Source organism: Tiliqua scincoides, chromosome 4 (assembly GCF_035046505.1).
Source record: "Tiliqua scincoides isolate rTilSci1 chromosome 4, rTilSci1.hap2, whole genome shotgun sequence".
In the NCBI taxonomy this organism is placed as follows: domain Eukaryota; kingdom Metazoa; phylum Chordata; class Lepidosauria; order Squamata; family Scincidae; genus Tiliqua; species Tiliqua scincoides.
This window is the reverse complement of record NC_089824.1, coordinates 204772423-204789230: the sequence shown is the minus strand read 5'-3', so window position 1 is coordinate 204789230 and position 16808 is coordinate 204772423. Positions and strand designations below refer to the sequence as shown.

Below are 16808 nucleotides of genomic sequence, written 5' to 3'. Positions count from 1 at the left end.
CACACTTTATTCTCTCTTTCTGATTCTCCATCTCTCTTTACTCTTTGTTTTCCTGCTGCTTTCTGCCTTCCCACTTCTATTCAACTAGCTTTTATGTGAAAAAGAGCATTTTGCACTTAATAATAAACTTTCTTTAATCCACTCCTGTCCCCTGGGGGCTGGGGATAAGAATAGGCCCTCAGTTTGGCTGTACTTGTACTAAGAGGCGACTAAACAGCCACCTGGTAGATGGGACTCGTCAGCCTGGGAAGGCAGCTCATCTGAGAGAAGGAAAACTCTGATTCCAAACCTCCACTGCCTTGTGGCTGCATCCAGTTATGGAAAAGGCTTCAGGAGTCAACCTCGAGGCAAAATCTGGAGCCGGAGTCCCTGAGGCAGTTCATGGCTGAACACAGTCACGTTCTGGCAACTCCTGCGACACCGCTGGAACCAACTGTATTTGCCTTTCCATTGGACCATTTCAGCGTGTGGAGAGGGGGGATTTGCTGCATGGGTAACAGCCTATCCTCCATACCTACTTTACCCAGGCTTCGCGCACTGGAGGGGACACTCTGTTCCAGAACCACCATTCAGAGCGTGACACCATAGTCTTCCGAGACTGAAGGATGCCAACAAGAATCCACTCTGCATATAGCACTGCCCACCAGCATCCACCATCTCCTCTGAAAATATATTTTCTGTGTTGCTGCAGAAATCTAAGGCTGCAGCCCTATGCACACTTTTTCTAGATGTAAGCCCCACTGAATACAGTAGAGTGGAACTTACTTCCCAGTAATCGTGCATAGAAGGGTGCACAATAGTGCATGGCACAAGTGCTTTGTGGACTGTTGTAATGAACATAGGAACTCAAAAGGAACAGAAACAAATCAGTACAATGTTGGTTTGTATCAAAAATGGCATCACAGAGGTTTGGCACTGATATCTACATACCATTGGCAGTAAGCTATCCCTTATGAAGGCAGATAGACTTTCCGAATGCTTAAAGACCACTTAAAATTATTTTTTAAATAAAATGATTTCCCCTAAACGGGATGTGCAGCCCACATTTAAGCATATTTATTTGTAAGAAAGTCTCACAAAGTACCTTGGAATTTTCTCTCAAATATGTGTATAGGATTGTAGCTTGCAGTCTGGGAAAGTGATATATTCCCCAAACAGAAACTGCTTCTTGAGAGAAAATACCTGGATTCTATAGGCATGCATATAGGGATCATGTTCCCATTCTGTACCAAAGATTACCTCCAAAGGAAAAATCTTTTTCCATGAACGTGAACGTAGCTAAGAATTTATTGTCATCCTCCTAATACAGTTCCTCACATTATTCTTTCATCCATTATTCTCCTTTCATACGCTATTTGGAGCAATCTACGACTTTGGTTGAACAAGGTCACAGTGAACTCAGTACCAGAGCAATGTTCTGGAAATTTGCAATTTTGACATTCAGGTCAAAACAGAGGGCTCAGATTGTACTGAAAGGAGCTATGAAATATCTGCCTGAAATTAATATAACTGTGATACGAATACAGGTGCAGCCTATTTATCCACAGATTTTTTATCTGTGGATTTGTCTCAACGCAAATGGGGTGGGGGAACCAAAAGTCAGACACACCATTGCCCTACACTGGTGTCTTGATCCATTTGCAGCCCAAAACACTGCAAAAAGGCTCTACATCGCCCAGCCAGGGAAATAGCCCTGGAGCCCTGGAAGAGGTTTCCCTTGCGAGGGAACAGTAACAGTTCTGGAGCCCCTGAGCCTGCTAATCAAAAAAGACAAAGAGGCAATGGCTTGTTAAAGTTGCAGAAAGAAGTTATTTACTTACAGTTCCATTGAGTGTATATTTACAGTATCGGATTAGAATGAGAGGTTCAGCTAACACTTAGATAACAAGACCCTAGAGCTGCTTTGCCCTGCATGCCATGTGCTCAAGATGGAGTGGGCATCAGAGCCCTGCTATATGCCATCTTAACAGGTCAGTAGTCAGAGGACAAGAGAGGAAGTGCTCAGAGGAGAAGGGAAGGATAAAAGGTTAGGGCCACATCCCCACAAAGATCACAGAGAGAACAGGTAAAGAAGAGTTGAGTCACTGGGCCATAGCTTGACCCCCTCTGGACAGCAGATGGAGTTGCACCAACTCCAACAACACACACAGGGGCAGGTGTGGTAGCAACACAGGGGATTGCTTTAAAAAACCCAGGGAGTGTTTGATGAATCCCCCCCCCCCATGGTACAGGCTATCACTGACACAAGCAAGCCTTCCCACCAAGCAAAGCATGAGATTTAGCCTACAATCCTCTCCACACTTTCCTGGGAGTAAGCCCCATTGACTGGAATGGGGCTTACTTCAGAGGTAGAAACGCATAGGGCTGGACTCTTAAAAGATCAGCATCCCAACTGTGAAAGAAGCTGGGCAGCTGGCAACCGGAGGGCTGAGTACGGTGGGGAGGGGAATGATAACAGCTGCCTTAGTTTCCTTCCATCCAGAAGTGTCAGGCTGCAGCGTACTTGCGTAACTCTATGGAATTTAGCACAACGTGTTTTTGTTAATCGTGCTGAGTAACGGAATAGAACTAATGTGGATAAATAGGCTCCACCTGTATATCTAATTCTAGAAATAGCACTGTCCCACCATCAGCCACGCTGTGATGCTAAACAAGTGGCACTCTGTCAAGTTTGGCAGCAGTGCATTCAAACCACATCCTAATACCAAGGCTCAGTGGGCAGACATCAATCCATCAACCAAACACCGTGAAAGAGACATGTTTTGAGCCCTTGCTAGCAAGCCATGAAGGAGGAGGTAGTCGATTCCCCCATAAGGGGATTCCATAGTTGTGCAGTCACTACAGAGAAGGCTTGCCCCCCCATGCCTCCATTCCTCTAACTTGGAACAGATGTGGCACTTGGAAGGGAGCCTCCTCAAATGATCTAGGCGGGCAGGCTGGAATGTATGGGAGATGGCAGCCCCTGGATAACCTGAACCCAAACCATGAAAGGCTTTTAAAATTGATACAAACAAAATTGATACAATTGATAAAATTGATACAATCCCTTAAATTGGGACCAGAAACGAATAAGCAGCCTGTGCAGTTGCAGAAACAGCAGTCCAATAGAGTCAAACCACCTGGCTCCAGTAACCACCTGGTGGTGGCATTCTGCACTAATTTTAGCTTCCCAATTGTTTGCTTGTAGAGGATTGGGCTTCTTGGTTGCAGTCCTATCTATCTACAAGTACCTGGGACTAAATCCCATTAACTATAATGGTATTTACTTCTGAGTAGACATGCCAAGTCTTGGGCTCTTATGAACCTTTGTGCTTCTCTTTCATTCTTTGTGTGCAGCATAATTACTGCTACCAATGTGTATTCTAGCCAATTAAAATAACACAGTCTTTCATGTGGTACCTTGAAGACTAACAGGTTTATTAAGGCAAATGCTTTTATTGACTAGAGCCAACTTCATCATGCACATGACACATTCCCAGCAATAACAAGTGAAGCAACGTTGTTGCAAAAAAAAAAAAAGTATACCACAATAAACAAGTTATGCCTTAAAGGGGGCTACAAGGTTGTTTTTTGTTTGAAATAAACTAAAATACTACAAAGATAATAAGTATAAGGAAAATACATCCAAGAGACACTTCTCAGTCAACATACTAAAGCTGCAATCCTGTGCACACTTACCTGAAAGTAAACCCCACTGAACACAGTGAAACTGACTTTTGCACTGCATTGCTCTGGATAGGATACTACAGCAGTATTTCTCAACATTTGTCCTTCACAGGTCCCATGGTCCACCTATTCAAAGTATCACCAGAAGTAACTGACGATGACATTGTTTCCAGTTACTTCTGAGTTAGGAGGCCAGGTGTGACCAGTGGACCTGGAGAGCAGGTGGGGGGGCAAAAGCACTGGGCGCCAAGCTGATAGGCCTTGCAGGGGCAGCTGCCTCTGCCCACTGTGCCATCTCTGTCTGCCTTCCAGAGCCTTTCCAGGGCAGGTGAAGCCTGTGCAGCATTCAGGACCTCTCAGAAAGCCTGTTTAAGAGCACATCAGAAGGCTTTCTGAGTGATCCTGAACACTGTGTGAGGCTCCATTGTGCTGGGTAGGTATCTGGGGGGGCAGTGTAATGTGGGGGGAGCAGTATCATGGACCTGCACACCAGGGCACAACAGGAAGGAAGGTCCGTAACTGGATGTGACACAACAAACACCAGTAAGAAGCTCATGGTAGATGGAGGGCTATTTGAAGAATGGAAAAGCATGCTTTGGAGCTCTGCCCATCGAGCCCCCAAGTCTCAACACTGTTTGTTGTGTCAAGTTCCTTGGTCTTGCTGCTGAGTGACAGGTGTCCAGGGATTCAGCAACTACCACCAGACACCACTTCCAAGTACCACTGGTACTGTACTTCCCAGGGAAGTGTTAAGAAACTTACTGTAGTATAGGATAGGACTCTTGCATAGGAAAGGCCCATGTTTCATAGATTTCCAGTAGTGCCCCCCTCCAAATAAAACCAGAAGACCAGATTTCCCTAAATCCACAGAGACCCCAGACCGCACAATTTCATGCTTGCAACTGACTTCCTACCATAGTTTTATACCACAGGAAGTCTGATTTCTTATTTTGAAACTTTAACTTTTCATTTCCATTTTTCTTCTTCGCTTCTACCACTGTTATCACCATTGACCAGAGAGCAGAGTCAAGACTAACAACCAGAGGTGTAGCTAGAGGGGAGGGTGCAAAACACTAAGTTTTGCAGGGAGCATGCAAGTGGGGCCTCACCTCCTCAGAGCCATTGGTGGGGTGGAGCCTGGAATGGCTCTGAGGGGGAGGGGCAGGACTGTATTATTCACAAGGTTGACTGGGCTGAAGTCTAGCCCCCCTCCAGGGACTAGGAGCCCTTTTTTTTTTGCTGAGGCACTGTTATCTGTGCCCTAAGGCTCCAGTGGTTAAAGACACTTTGCACTTGCACTGTAACAATATGTGCATATATGTGGCATAATTATCCATATGTATCATATATTCTTACTTTATATATATATGTATGTATATGAAAGCCTAGGAGCCCTGCCTTGGGTTAATACAGCTCTGGGGAGGGGCTGCTTGTTGTATGCTGCAGTAAGGGATGAGGCTCCCTGCAAAACGTAGTGCTTTGCACTGCCCCCCAGCCACACCATTGCAAACAGCACAATCCTATGTATGTCTGCTGAGAAGTTCCATTGGGAGCCCAATCCTATGCATGTATACTCAGAAATCAGTTCCACTGTAGTCAATGGGGCTGCTCCCAGATAGGTGTGGAATGCACCTCACCCCCAGGCAAGTGTGCCTAGGGTTGCAGTCATGGAGGGCGGGGCAGTCAGTGCTGCTTTGTTGTGGAGTGCTGTACTCCCCCACCTGGAATGACTCCACAGGGGTGGAGCAGCTTGATCATGGCAATAACAGCAAAAACAGGTGCTTTGCACCCCCTCTAGCTGTGCCACTGCTAACAGCACATCTAGTCAGAAATAAGTTCCAGTGAGTTCAACTGGACTTGCAGCCCAATCCTATGCATGTCTACTCAGAAGTAACTCCTATTGTGTTTCAATGAGATTTTCTCCCAGGGAACTGTGCATGGAGTTGTAGCCTTAGAGCCCATCCTATTCATGTCTACTCAGAAGTAAGTCCCATTGTAATCAATGAGGCTTACTCTCAGGAAAGTGTGGACAGGATTGCAGCCTTATTCCCAGGAATGCATGCATGGGGCTGCAGCCATAGAACCCAATACTATGCACGTTCTACTCAGAAGTAAATCTCATTATACTCAATGGGGCTTACTCCCAGGGAATTGCAGCCTTACCTTACTCCCAGGAAAGTGCGAGTGGGGTGCAGCCTTGGGCTTGCAGTCCTAACCTCACTTTCCTGGGAGTAAGTCCCATTGAACACAGCAGGGCTTCCTTCTGAGTAGACCTGCTTAGGAGCGTGCCCTTAGAGTCCAACCCTATGCACGTCTACTCAAAAGCAGGTCCCACTGCAATCAACGTAGCTTGCTTCTAGGAAAGTGGGGACAGGGGCGCAGCCTTATACCCGGAGAGGCGTGCGTGGGGCTGCCGCCCAAGGATGGTGGTGATAAATCGCCAGGACCGCTGCGCTGCTTGCAAAAGCACCTTCCCCGCCGCACAAGCGCCGCAGACGCCCCTCGCGCCACACTTCCCACGTGACCCCGGCAGTGGGGGGGGGGCCAAGTGACTGGGCAGCCCGCACGGCCGAGGGGCGGGGCGGGGCAGGGTTTGGCTTGCGGGGCGGCCGTGGCCCCGCCTCCTCGCCTCCGCTTTGCCGGCTAGCCTCAGGCCGGGCAATCCTCACTGAGGGGCCTCGGGGCGGGGCCAGCGGCGCTCCTCATTCATGCCGCGGCGAGGCGGCTGCGGCGCTTAAGCAGGGAGGTGGTGCTGAGGAGGGAGGGAGCGGACGGGAGGACGGGGAGGAGGAGCTGCTGCTCCCAGGTCAGTCAGCGGCGGCGGCACCGCCACCAGCAGCTCCGCCGCCCACTCTCTCCACAGCCGGATCGGCCCGCGGACGCGAGGAGGAGGCGCGGACCATGCGGTGGCCCCGGAGCCCCCGGAGGCCCTGGCGGCTCCCGCGGCGCTCGCTGCTGGCCGCGCTCTTCCTCTTCTCGCTGTCCTCCTCCTTCCTCTACTTCGTCTATGTGGCGCCCGGCATCGGTGAGGCGGGAAGGAACGCGGGTGGGGGAGGCATCCTGAGGCGAGCGGGCGCGCGCGGGAGGCTCAGGGAGAGAGCGCGCTCGCGGGCGGGGGGCTGCGGGAGCGCGCTTCCGATCTTTTCCCCCTTCCCCTGAGGGAGGGGGCGCTGGGGGCGCGTGCCGGGCTCCCCCCCTCCCCCCAGCCTAACGGTCGGGCGCTGAGGCGAGGGGTGGTGGGGCGGTCGGGCCCTCTGGTCGCTGAGCGGCGTGGTCCTGACTCTCGCGCCAGCCCTGCTTGCCGCAGCCGGGGGAGGTGGGAGGGGGCAGCCTCGAAGCCGTCTCCCCCCCACCCCGAGCCCCTCGTGCCTCTCCCCTACCGCCTCACTCCCTGTCAGCGTCGAAACTTCCAGAGAGCCGCCTGGGCAGCGCCCCCTCCCCCACCATTCCTCCTGAGGGCCACCCTCACGGCATCGTTCTGAGGCTGCCCCCTTCACTGCGCTGGGGCATGCTTCTGAGTAGACACCCGGAGGGGTGGGCTCTGAGGCTGCAAGCCTGTCCTCGCTTACCTGAGAGTAAGCCTCCCTGAATGTAATAGGAGTTACTTCTGAGTAGAGAGGCATAAATTCAGCTCTGATGCTGCGATCCTTATTTATCTGGGAGTAAGCCCCGTTGGATATAATGGGGCTTAATTCTGAGAAGAGAGGCGTAGCCATGCTTGCCTGGGAGTAAATCTCATTGGATATAATGGGGCTTCGGTCTTTGTAGAGAGGCATAGGGTTGAGGCTGCATTTCTATCCTCACTTACCTGGGAGTAAGCCCCATTGAATATAATGGGGTTTACTTCAGAGTAGACAGGCATAGGATTGGGTTTTAAGGCTGCAATCCTATCCACACTGATTTGGGACTGTGGCCCATTGACTATAATGGCACATACTTCTGTGTAGATCTGCATAGGCTTGGGCTTTAAACCTCTCATGTGCTTGCAGGGCTCTGTAGGAACGTGTTCAGACTGTGTGCGAGGTGAATGGTGCCCCCCCCCCCACATCCACCATGGTGCATTGTAAGGAGTGGGGGTTCTCTCTTTTTGGGGCACTTTTTCAAGTGGGTGCTCCTCTTTTATTTAGCAGAAGGAGAGTAACTGGCCCTCCTCGCCCCAGCAGTTTCCTTTTCTAGTGGCTGTCTTCTGGTTCTGCATCTTTGTAGATTGTGAGCCCTTTTGGAACAGGGAGCCATTAGTTGTTTGATTTTTCTCTGTAAACCACTTTGTGAACATTTTGTTGAAAAGCAGTATATAAATAATGTTAATAATAATAATAATTTTTCTGCCTGTTTCATGTCCAATCCTATGCATGTCTACTTGGAAGTAAGCCCCATGATAGTCGGACTTACTCCTAGGTAAATGGTTAGGATTGGGTTGTTTGGGGCTGCAATCCTATGCACACTTACCTGGGAGTAAGCATCATTGACTCTAACAGGATTTACTTCTGAGTAGTCATGTGTAGGATTGGTTTATAACACGTTAAAGTGGCCCCCCTGTCCCCCTGCACCAGCAAGGCCAGATCTTTCAAAGGTGTGATGTCTTTCTTCACTGTCCTCCATCTTTTGCTCTCCTTTCCCTTCCTCCCAGCTCCATGACCTTGACTAATTTACCATTTCTCTCTCTCTGGTTATAGGCCCTAAATAGAGGGATTAGGTTTTATACATGTGGGGCAGTGAAAGGCACCTGTGAAGAGTATCAATTTCTCTGCCAGTTCTGATGCATGGATTTTTTGCAATACAACTTGATGGAATGGGGAGTTCTGCTTGGGCTGTTCTTCTGGCTGGGGTTGGTTGGTGGGAGAACATCACACCTGCTGTTCGGATGTAAAGAGGACAGTATTAATTTTCCTGCCACTTTCAGTGCATGTGCTCCCCTTTCCAATAAGGCTTTCTGGAATGAGAGTTCTGCTTGGGCAATTCTTCTAGCTGTGGTTGGTTGGTAGAACACCACACCTGCTGTTCAGTAGTTCTTGATAGGGTGTTTAAAAAACAGGTGTGGGAAAATGTGTAGGTTAGACTGTTTGACAGTAGGACTCAGATACTTGTGATAGTTAAAGGCAATGATTATAACTACCTATTAATAAAAACACTCAAAAATCCAACTATAGAATACTAGTATCTGATTTTTTTAGTTTGGAGTAGAAGGTGGGATATAAATTGCTGAAATAACTGGAATATCCTTCTGCCTTCTTTTGCAAGGCAGATATTTCTAGCCACAAATCAAGAATGTGTCATAAGAATACTTACCTTGTGGATGTCTTTGATGGATTTCACTTTTTGTACTTTATATTTTCATATGTGAAATCTCTGATGGATTTCATTTTCTGTACTTTATATTTTCATACATGAAAGTGCAACAATATTTTTTACAAGCTTCCTCTCTTTCACTTGCTGCTGCTAACAGTTTCATGTGTTCTAGGACTTCATCATTCTGGGTGACAAGAACTTTATGTATCTAAGAATTATGAAGTTTGAATAATGCTTTGTGTTATCCTAGCATGGTTTTGAACTCTGAATGTTTTTGTTGGTGGCACAGCTGATTAAGTGCTAATAGCTATTTAATTCCAAAAGTCAGTAATGGATATGACTGAGTGTAAATATTCCTGTGTAATTCTAGAATAAAAATTGGTTTTATTTCTGCTAGATACCAAATAGTGCAATTCATTTACTCAGGAGTAAATCCTAATGTGTTAAAATTACTTACTCTCATGAAAGCACGTATAGGATTGTAGCTAAATTATTTAGGTAGCTGTTCTAAGACAGTAACAAAGTCCTCACGCTGCTTTGTTCATTTGCTGTTCAGATTGTATAAAGTTCATCTCAATGACTAGCACAGAATTACTGCTCCCAAATATCAAATACCAAATGCTTATTTTAGTACTTTTTCCATAGAAAGAAATTTGTTTGGAACGTGCAATATTTATTTGGCTTAGCTTTGTTGGTGCATTTTTTGACTAATACTAATAAGGTGGCAGATAAAATTATTAATTCTAACCACTTACAGTGGTGCCTCGCATAACGAAATTAATTTGTTCCGCGAGTCCTTTTGTTATGCGAGTTTTTCGTTTTGCGAAGCGCGTTTTCCCATAGGAATGCATTGAAATTTAATTAATGTGTTCCTATGGGCAAGAAAGTCAGAACAAAGTCAAATTTGGTTTACAAAGTGTTTATTAAGTGCTCTTTAAAGGCATACATACTGTACTGAGGATTTCAAAAACAGGGGGGATGCTGAGTGGGGAGCTTGAAGGCTGTAATCCTGTGCACACTTTCCTGGGAGCAAGCACAATGGGACTTACTTACGTAAACTGACATGAAGATCCTCCCCTTACTAGGGTGGACGGGATCATAAACTGACATGAAGATGCTCCCCTTACTAGGGTGGACGGGATCATAAACTGACATGAGGATCCTCCCCTTAAAACAAACCAAACCAAAACAAAATTCGTCTTGCGAAGCACGGGTCATAAAAATTCGTTGTGCGAGTTACCAAACTTCGCAAAACGCTTTCGTTCTGCGAGTTTTTCGGTGCGAGAGGCATTCGTTATGCGAGGTACCACTGTATACCTAAATCATCTGTTACTATGGACTTCTGTACCACAAGAATAACATGGATATCAGTTAATGGCTAATTTAGTCGTTCATTACATTTGGTAAATGTGTAGCATTACATCAACAGTACAACCATAAAAATGAATTTATAGCTTATAAGGAGATAGAGTAGCTAGAGGTCAATAGGAACCTATCTACTTTGCACTTTGCAACATGCTATGTCCAGTGAAACTTTGTGGCAGGTAGTGCTATTTTGCTAGGCTGAGTTTTTCTTTCATTATTTATCAAGTTTTCATTGGTTACATAGCAAATATATGAAACAAGGTATCAGTTTGCTGTATCTGTTGCAGCTTTCAACAGGTTTGTCTTGGATCTAGGAGCAAAGCCCAAAAATTAGGAGCCAGATAAATTTTTCAAGCAAGGAGAGGCTTGTCTTTCTATCAGACTGTATTTCCTTCCGTCAGTGCCCATTCCACACAAACCTTGCCCTTAACATAATTCCAGGGAAAGGCATGCACAAAAAATGTCTAAGGCCCCTTACCACTTGATGTGCTGCCAGCACCTGACTGACTCTGCCTCTGTGCTGCAGCCCGTGGAAAGCTGTGCCCTGCTCTGCCATCTTTCATCCCTGCACCCCATCATTGTCAGGGTTAGCAAGCACTATTGTTGGTCAACATCAGCAAATCCCAGACCAATGTGGTAAGGTGTGTGGGGAATGGAACACCATTTTCCAGGTGATGAGTGAGTTGTATTTTCTCAGCCAGACAACCAGCTGCATTGTCTCCTGGAGCAGCAAAACTGAGGAGGAAAAAACTGTGAAAAGGCTGGACAGAGAAGGTTAGGTGGCACCCTGGGTGGGAATCACTTATCAGCAAGAATACTAATTCATATCAATTCTTAATGCACAGAACTATATAGAAGCTAAAAATGTAGCTTAAAACAATTTGTCGTTATTGTGTGCACAATCAAAAATTCCTATTAGTCCACAGAGAAAATCAGCCAGTCAGTGCAATACCAGCTACAACCTAGTATAATCATAAACTGCACACCTGTCTTAACACTACACCCTGGAATGGCTGTGATGTGGTGGCATTCCAAAATTTCAAGGCCATTGGCTTAGAGAAGAGTGGCAGATCTTACCAGTATTCTACCTTTCCTCAGCCTTTCTTGAACAGTGAGACATTTGACCTTTCAAGGCTCAATTATGATAACAGGTGGGAATTTTTTCTTCTCTTACCTGGGGATTAGAAGTTCTGACAACTAAAGTCTCCATTCTCTCCTTTGAGGAATAATCTGGATGAGTGGCTAGCACTATAGTTGACTATCAAAGCCAGCCGAAAGTATTTGGGCCCGCAGTTAGTTCTTAATCACATTTAATACCACCCTTCCCCCAGGGAGCTCAAGGTGTTGTACATGGCTTGTGGTGTTCCTTTTGTTCTCGAAGCAGTTCTGTCATGTAGGTTAGGCAGAGATAATACTTGGCTCAAAGTAATCCAGTAAGCTTCATAACGAGATGATTCTTTAGGAGGTCTTGTGCATTGTATGCATTGATATATTCCTGAATTTTGTTTGCGAAATTTTCATTGGTTTCTGTGTTAAATACTTCAGTATTGGCCTCAACACTTATCATGGCTCTACAGTACTGGTTTCTTTTTTAGGCTTTAGTGTTGCTGTGACACACCCCCTTATTGCATAAATGGGAGTACAGAGGACATGGTGATAAGAATGCTGTACCCAGCAATGTCATAGGCATGTATGTTCCATTTTGTAACCTTCGCTATGCTTTTATCTGTTGAAAAATACCTTCACTGTCAGCTTTTAAAAATCTTGTGATAATAGCAAGCTCTTTGCATCTTTGAGTGAAGATGTGGGACATCAAAACTAATTATGCTTTGGATAGCTTTTTAGGATACTTAGGCTTCAATCCTATCCATATTTACCTAAGGGCAAGCCTTATTGACTATAATGGGACAGCTTGTATAATCATCTAGCCTAGAGCTGGCAAGGTTACCTTGATCAAAGACAAATTTGTGAAGATGTTGACTTTGCTGAATGTGAGTGTACTTATTAGTGTTTCTATAATAAAGTAAACTCCTGCTAATTTGGGTAAGAGGCACTTTTTCAAGTGGGTGCTTCTTTTTTTAGCTGGGGGAGAGTAACTGGCCCACCTCACCCCAGCAGTGTCTGTTCTAGTGGCTGTCTGCTGGTATTCATTTGCATCTTTTCAGATTGCTAGCCCTTTTGGGGCAGGGAGCCATTTAGTTATTTGATTTTTCTCTGTAAACCGCTTTGTGAACTTTTAGTTGAAAAGCGGTATATAAATACTGTTAATAATAATAATAATAATAATAATAATAATAATAATAATAATACTTATTGTTATTATTGTTGTTGTTGTTGTTATGATGATGATGATAATGTCCCCCTTTAGCAAAGAGGAGTTCATATATTTGTGCTGATTCTTGGCTTCTATTTTTATTGAAATTTCAATGAGCCTTCTCTCTACTTCCTGTTATATCAAATTTAGGAAGATGTTGCATGCAGACTATGGCTCAGGTTAGGCCCAGTGACTGTTTCTGTGCTCCATTCAACTTTGGAACATGTACGTGTATAAAGCATGCCAATTCTTCAGCAGTAACTCATTGTAGCAGTGATTTTCAAGATTTTTATCTCTCAGCACACTGAGAAAGTGTTAAAATAGGCAAGGCACATCACCAGTTTTTTGGCAATTGACAAAGCACACAATGCTTATGGTAAACAGCTTGCATTCCCACTGGCTGTACTAATAAATGACCCTCCCCGAAACTCCTGCAGAACACTTGCAGACTATTCATTGCACACCAGTGTGCCAGAGCACACTGGTTGAAAATCACTGCATTATAGCCTAATAACACCTGGGCTAGATTCAAGGGTTTTCTGAATGTAGAGCACATCTAACTGCCCCAGCTTCTCTGCTTGCAGTTGTTTAGCACACATGTATAGAAATTAGAAACAATCTGAGCTAAACCTGAGATTCTAATATTTGGTTATCAAATTGGCAAGACTAATTTAGGGAACAGTTGGTAGACTGCAGTTTTCCCCCAGTGTCCTAGATCATTTGGTTTTTCTGTGTCAGTCTCTTCCTAGGTATATTGCTTTTGGAACCCTTTCTGCTTGCTCAACTAGCTTTTCTTGTAAAGTCTGACCATTCCAAGCTACAAGCCACATTGATGATGCTGTAGAGAGCAAATGTTTTGAAACTGACTTTCTTGGGCAACGCTTACAGGCGCAGTCAGTTCTAGCAGGAGGAGTGACTTTTCTGGGCTCAAACAAAATGGAAAGTGTGGTGCATGGAGTCTTCACCTTGATCTTTTCCCTAATAAAAAATTAGGGCCCATCCTATCCAACTTTCCAGTACTGGTGCAGCCATTCCAACAGGGTGTGTGCTGCATCCTGGCCATGGGGGGGAGCAGTCACAGAGGCCTCTTCAGGTAAGGGAATGTTTGTTTCCTTACCGTAGGGATGTATTGTGGCTGCATTGGCACTGGAAAGTTGGATAAGATTGGGCCCTCAGAGCTGCTGTTATGGAGGGAGAACTAAAGAGCCTTGATGCTAGATCAGCTTTGTGTTCCAAAATATGTTTTTTCTAGCTAATGGAATGTGATGCAGCTTCTTGTAGCTATGATAGAAATTGAGTATGGGACAAATGCGGAAGCGATACCATAGCATTTTCTGTGATCTGTCTAGAGTTGTACTTAAAGAAAATGTGAGTACTATGAAAATGATTGTATAGAATGATTGATTGTACTGTTGAAAGTACAGGTTGAGACTAATTATTCGCTGGGTTCTGATCCAAGCACTCATGTGGATTAAAAAAACTGTACTACAGCAAATCAGTTTAAAAAACAAAGTTTCTTTGCTCCAGTGATTGAAAAACAGCCTTGCTGACCTTTTGACTCTTAAGATAAGTCATTAAGAAGACAATCCATCAGCACTTCGCCCAGCCCCTCCCTTCACCAAAGCAAAATGATCACCAGGTGCTGGGGGAAGGGAGGGGTGAGAAGGATTGATGGATTGTTAACCTGCTGCCCCCCCTCTCATTAAGGAGGCTGTTGTTAAAGGACTGTTCAGTTTTTAAAACTGATTTTAAAGGGATGCATTTTTCCCCTTCTCCGGGGATCAGCACGTTCTTTCTCATTTGCATGGGCCATTCTTGTTGAGCCAAATCTGTGTATAAAAAATCCATGTATAAATAGGCTGGACCTGTATTTCAGAATCCTGAACTGGATAGACAAAGGAATACAATAAAATAACTGTACATCTAGTGGACTTAGAAGCTTGTATTGCATGAATTTTCAAAAGACACAGTCTACATCTAGAATCATAATTTGAAATTAGCATCTAATTCAGTCCTTACTATTACATCAGTATGTGCAGGCCTGCTTCAAGCATAACTGAAACCACCAAGCCCAGTTTAACCCAGCACTCACATATTGTGCCTTCCTGAGTGTACATATTTTGCTGTCCCAGGCAAAGTAGGAAATGTATAGGTTTTTTAGTGAACTGTTGTTGGGTTATGGGTTACAGGTAGTTCAGTCTGACTTTCAAGCTGCCTGAAAGATGCACAGAAAAAAGGAATCTGGAGTGTGTATGCTATGTGCTTCTGGCACATTTAGTTATGGATCACTTAGCTTCATTTTGTTGGGGTAGTTGCTTAACTTTTATAACTGGGGATTGGCCTAGATTGCTCTCTGATTTTTTTTTTTGGCTGTATCTTCATATATTGCTTGTAACCAGTATTGTCTCTAAGTTGTTTGGCTTTGCAGCTGGAATTTGAGCCTCACACAGCTTCCTTACTAGTGTGCTGGAGCTTAATGATGGTGATGTCATTGCCGAGTGCTCTGGAATTGCCCTTAAGCAACCAGCATACAACTCCACACTCTTGCTTCAGAGATTAGAAGGAATATACCTTGAAACCTATGGTATTTCTCCTTGAGGTGTGGAAACTTGAGGCACAAACATGAGCTATATATATGCAGTTGCTGAATCGAAATGCAGTATGTATTTGGGTAAGGAGTATTTCCTGGTTTGATACTTAAATTTCAGAAAGGAAGGTCTTTAGTTCTTCTAGTTAGTTTCATTTCTCAAAGTTAAGCCAAAGGCTTGCTGAGTCATAGCCTTAAACTGCAGTCCTGTGCATGCCTGGGGATAAGTCCAGGGCTTACCTCTCAGTAGAGAGGTAACCGTTAGTGCTGTTTGTAGCTGCACTGTTAAGGCTGTCTGTGACTCACTATGAACTTCTGTTCTCTGTCATTTATTTCTTAGGGTCTCACCTAGGTAATCAATTCTCAATTGTGTATGCTAACAATAGCAGTGTTTGTACTAGTTCACACTTCTGTTAACAGAACAAATTCATTCTGGTTGCTGTCTCACTGTGTAAGCTAAAACAATGTGGCCAACTTAGGAGAGCAGTTATTTCTTCTTAGTTTTTGCTGTATTCTTCTAGTTGACTACTGGGGTTTTAATTTATTTTCATCTATATCCCTGTGCGTGGATATAAAAACCGACTTACTGAAGATTTTACTTTATGCATCTAATAAAGTGGAATGGAGCCCACAGAAGTTTGTGTTGCAATAAATATTAACCTTTCAGGTCCATAAGACTTCATTTTTGCTTCTGTACAGTAACATAGCTATGCCTCTAGAAGTTCTTCAAGATTGAGATGATACTGGCAATATTTAAAGCAGAACTGGCAAATTTGCTTTTGATCTAGAAATCAGCCCCAAGATTTAGGAGCTGAATGAATTGTCCAGCTTGCAGGGTTTTGTGCTTTAATGCTGGCATAAAATTCTTGAATACCCTCAATGAATGGTATAGATCAGATTATACATATAAACAAGCATAGAGAAAAGCTCCATTTGTATTTGTTATATAAAATAACATTCTGATGTAAAATGACAAATGTGCTATATACTTAAACTATTGCATTGTATTGCTTTTTACTTCCTAGCTGTTGCTGCATGTTTTTTTTACTGTATTCACTGGTAAAAATTAATACTGCAATAAGACTAACATACTTATGAGACTATAAAACGTTGTTTGTTGCATTTGTACCATCTATGTGGGTTTTAAGATTAGTACAGAGGCAAGTTCTTTTATTACTTACTTTGCACCATTTGCAAACAAAATGACCACCAACAATACAGTGTGATGCAAAGATTGTGAATGTTGCTAAACAAAGAATTCATACTCTGATTCAGTGCTAAGATGAGCAGTTGAGTAACACAATAGCTGTTGTTCACTTTTTATTATCATGGTAGGTTGAAAAGTGAATAATTCTTGCCAAACACTAGCAATAAGAAATTTCTAGCTGCCATGGCAAACTGGCACCTCAGATTTATTAAGGCCTGACTTAAAGGTCACATCTATTTTTCATATTGTAGTTTTATGGATGCTGAGGATGTCAGACTGCAAATTGTGTACATGTTGGCACTCAAAATAATTGTCAAAAAATTTTTGGGGGGGGGGTTAAGCATTTTAATTTTGGATCACATCTTTGTTTGCTTATTTCT

General features: G+C 44.3%; 1 protein-coding gene across 1 annotated transcript in view; it reads left to right on the top strand.

Annotated features, from left to right (window-relative positions):
- Nucleotides 1–6376: 6376 nt before the first annotated feature.
- The window catches only part of B4GALT5 (beta-1,4-galactosyltransferase 5), a 79746-nt gene continuing 69314 nt past the window's right edge, over nt 6377–16808 (top strand). Inside the window, exon 1 of the mRNA XM_066625048.1 lies at nt 6377–6691. Within this exon, the coding sequence (XP_066481145.1) occupies nt 6568–6691 (124 nt within the window). The 5' untranslated portion in view covers nt 6377–6567. The remainder of the gene's footprint in view (nt 6692–16808) is intronic.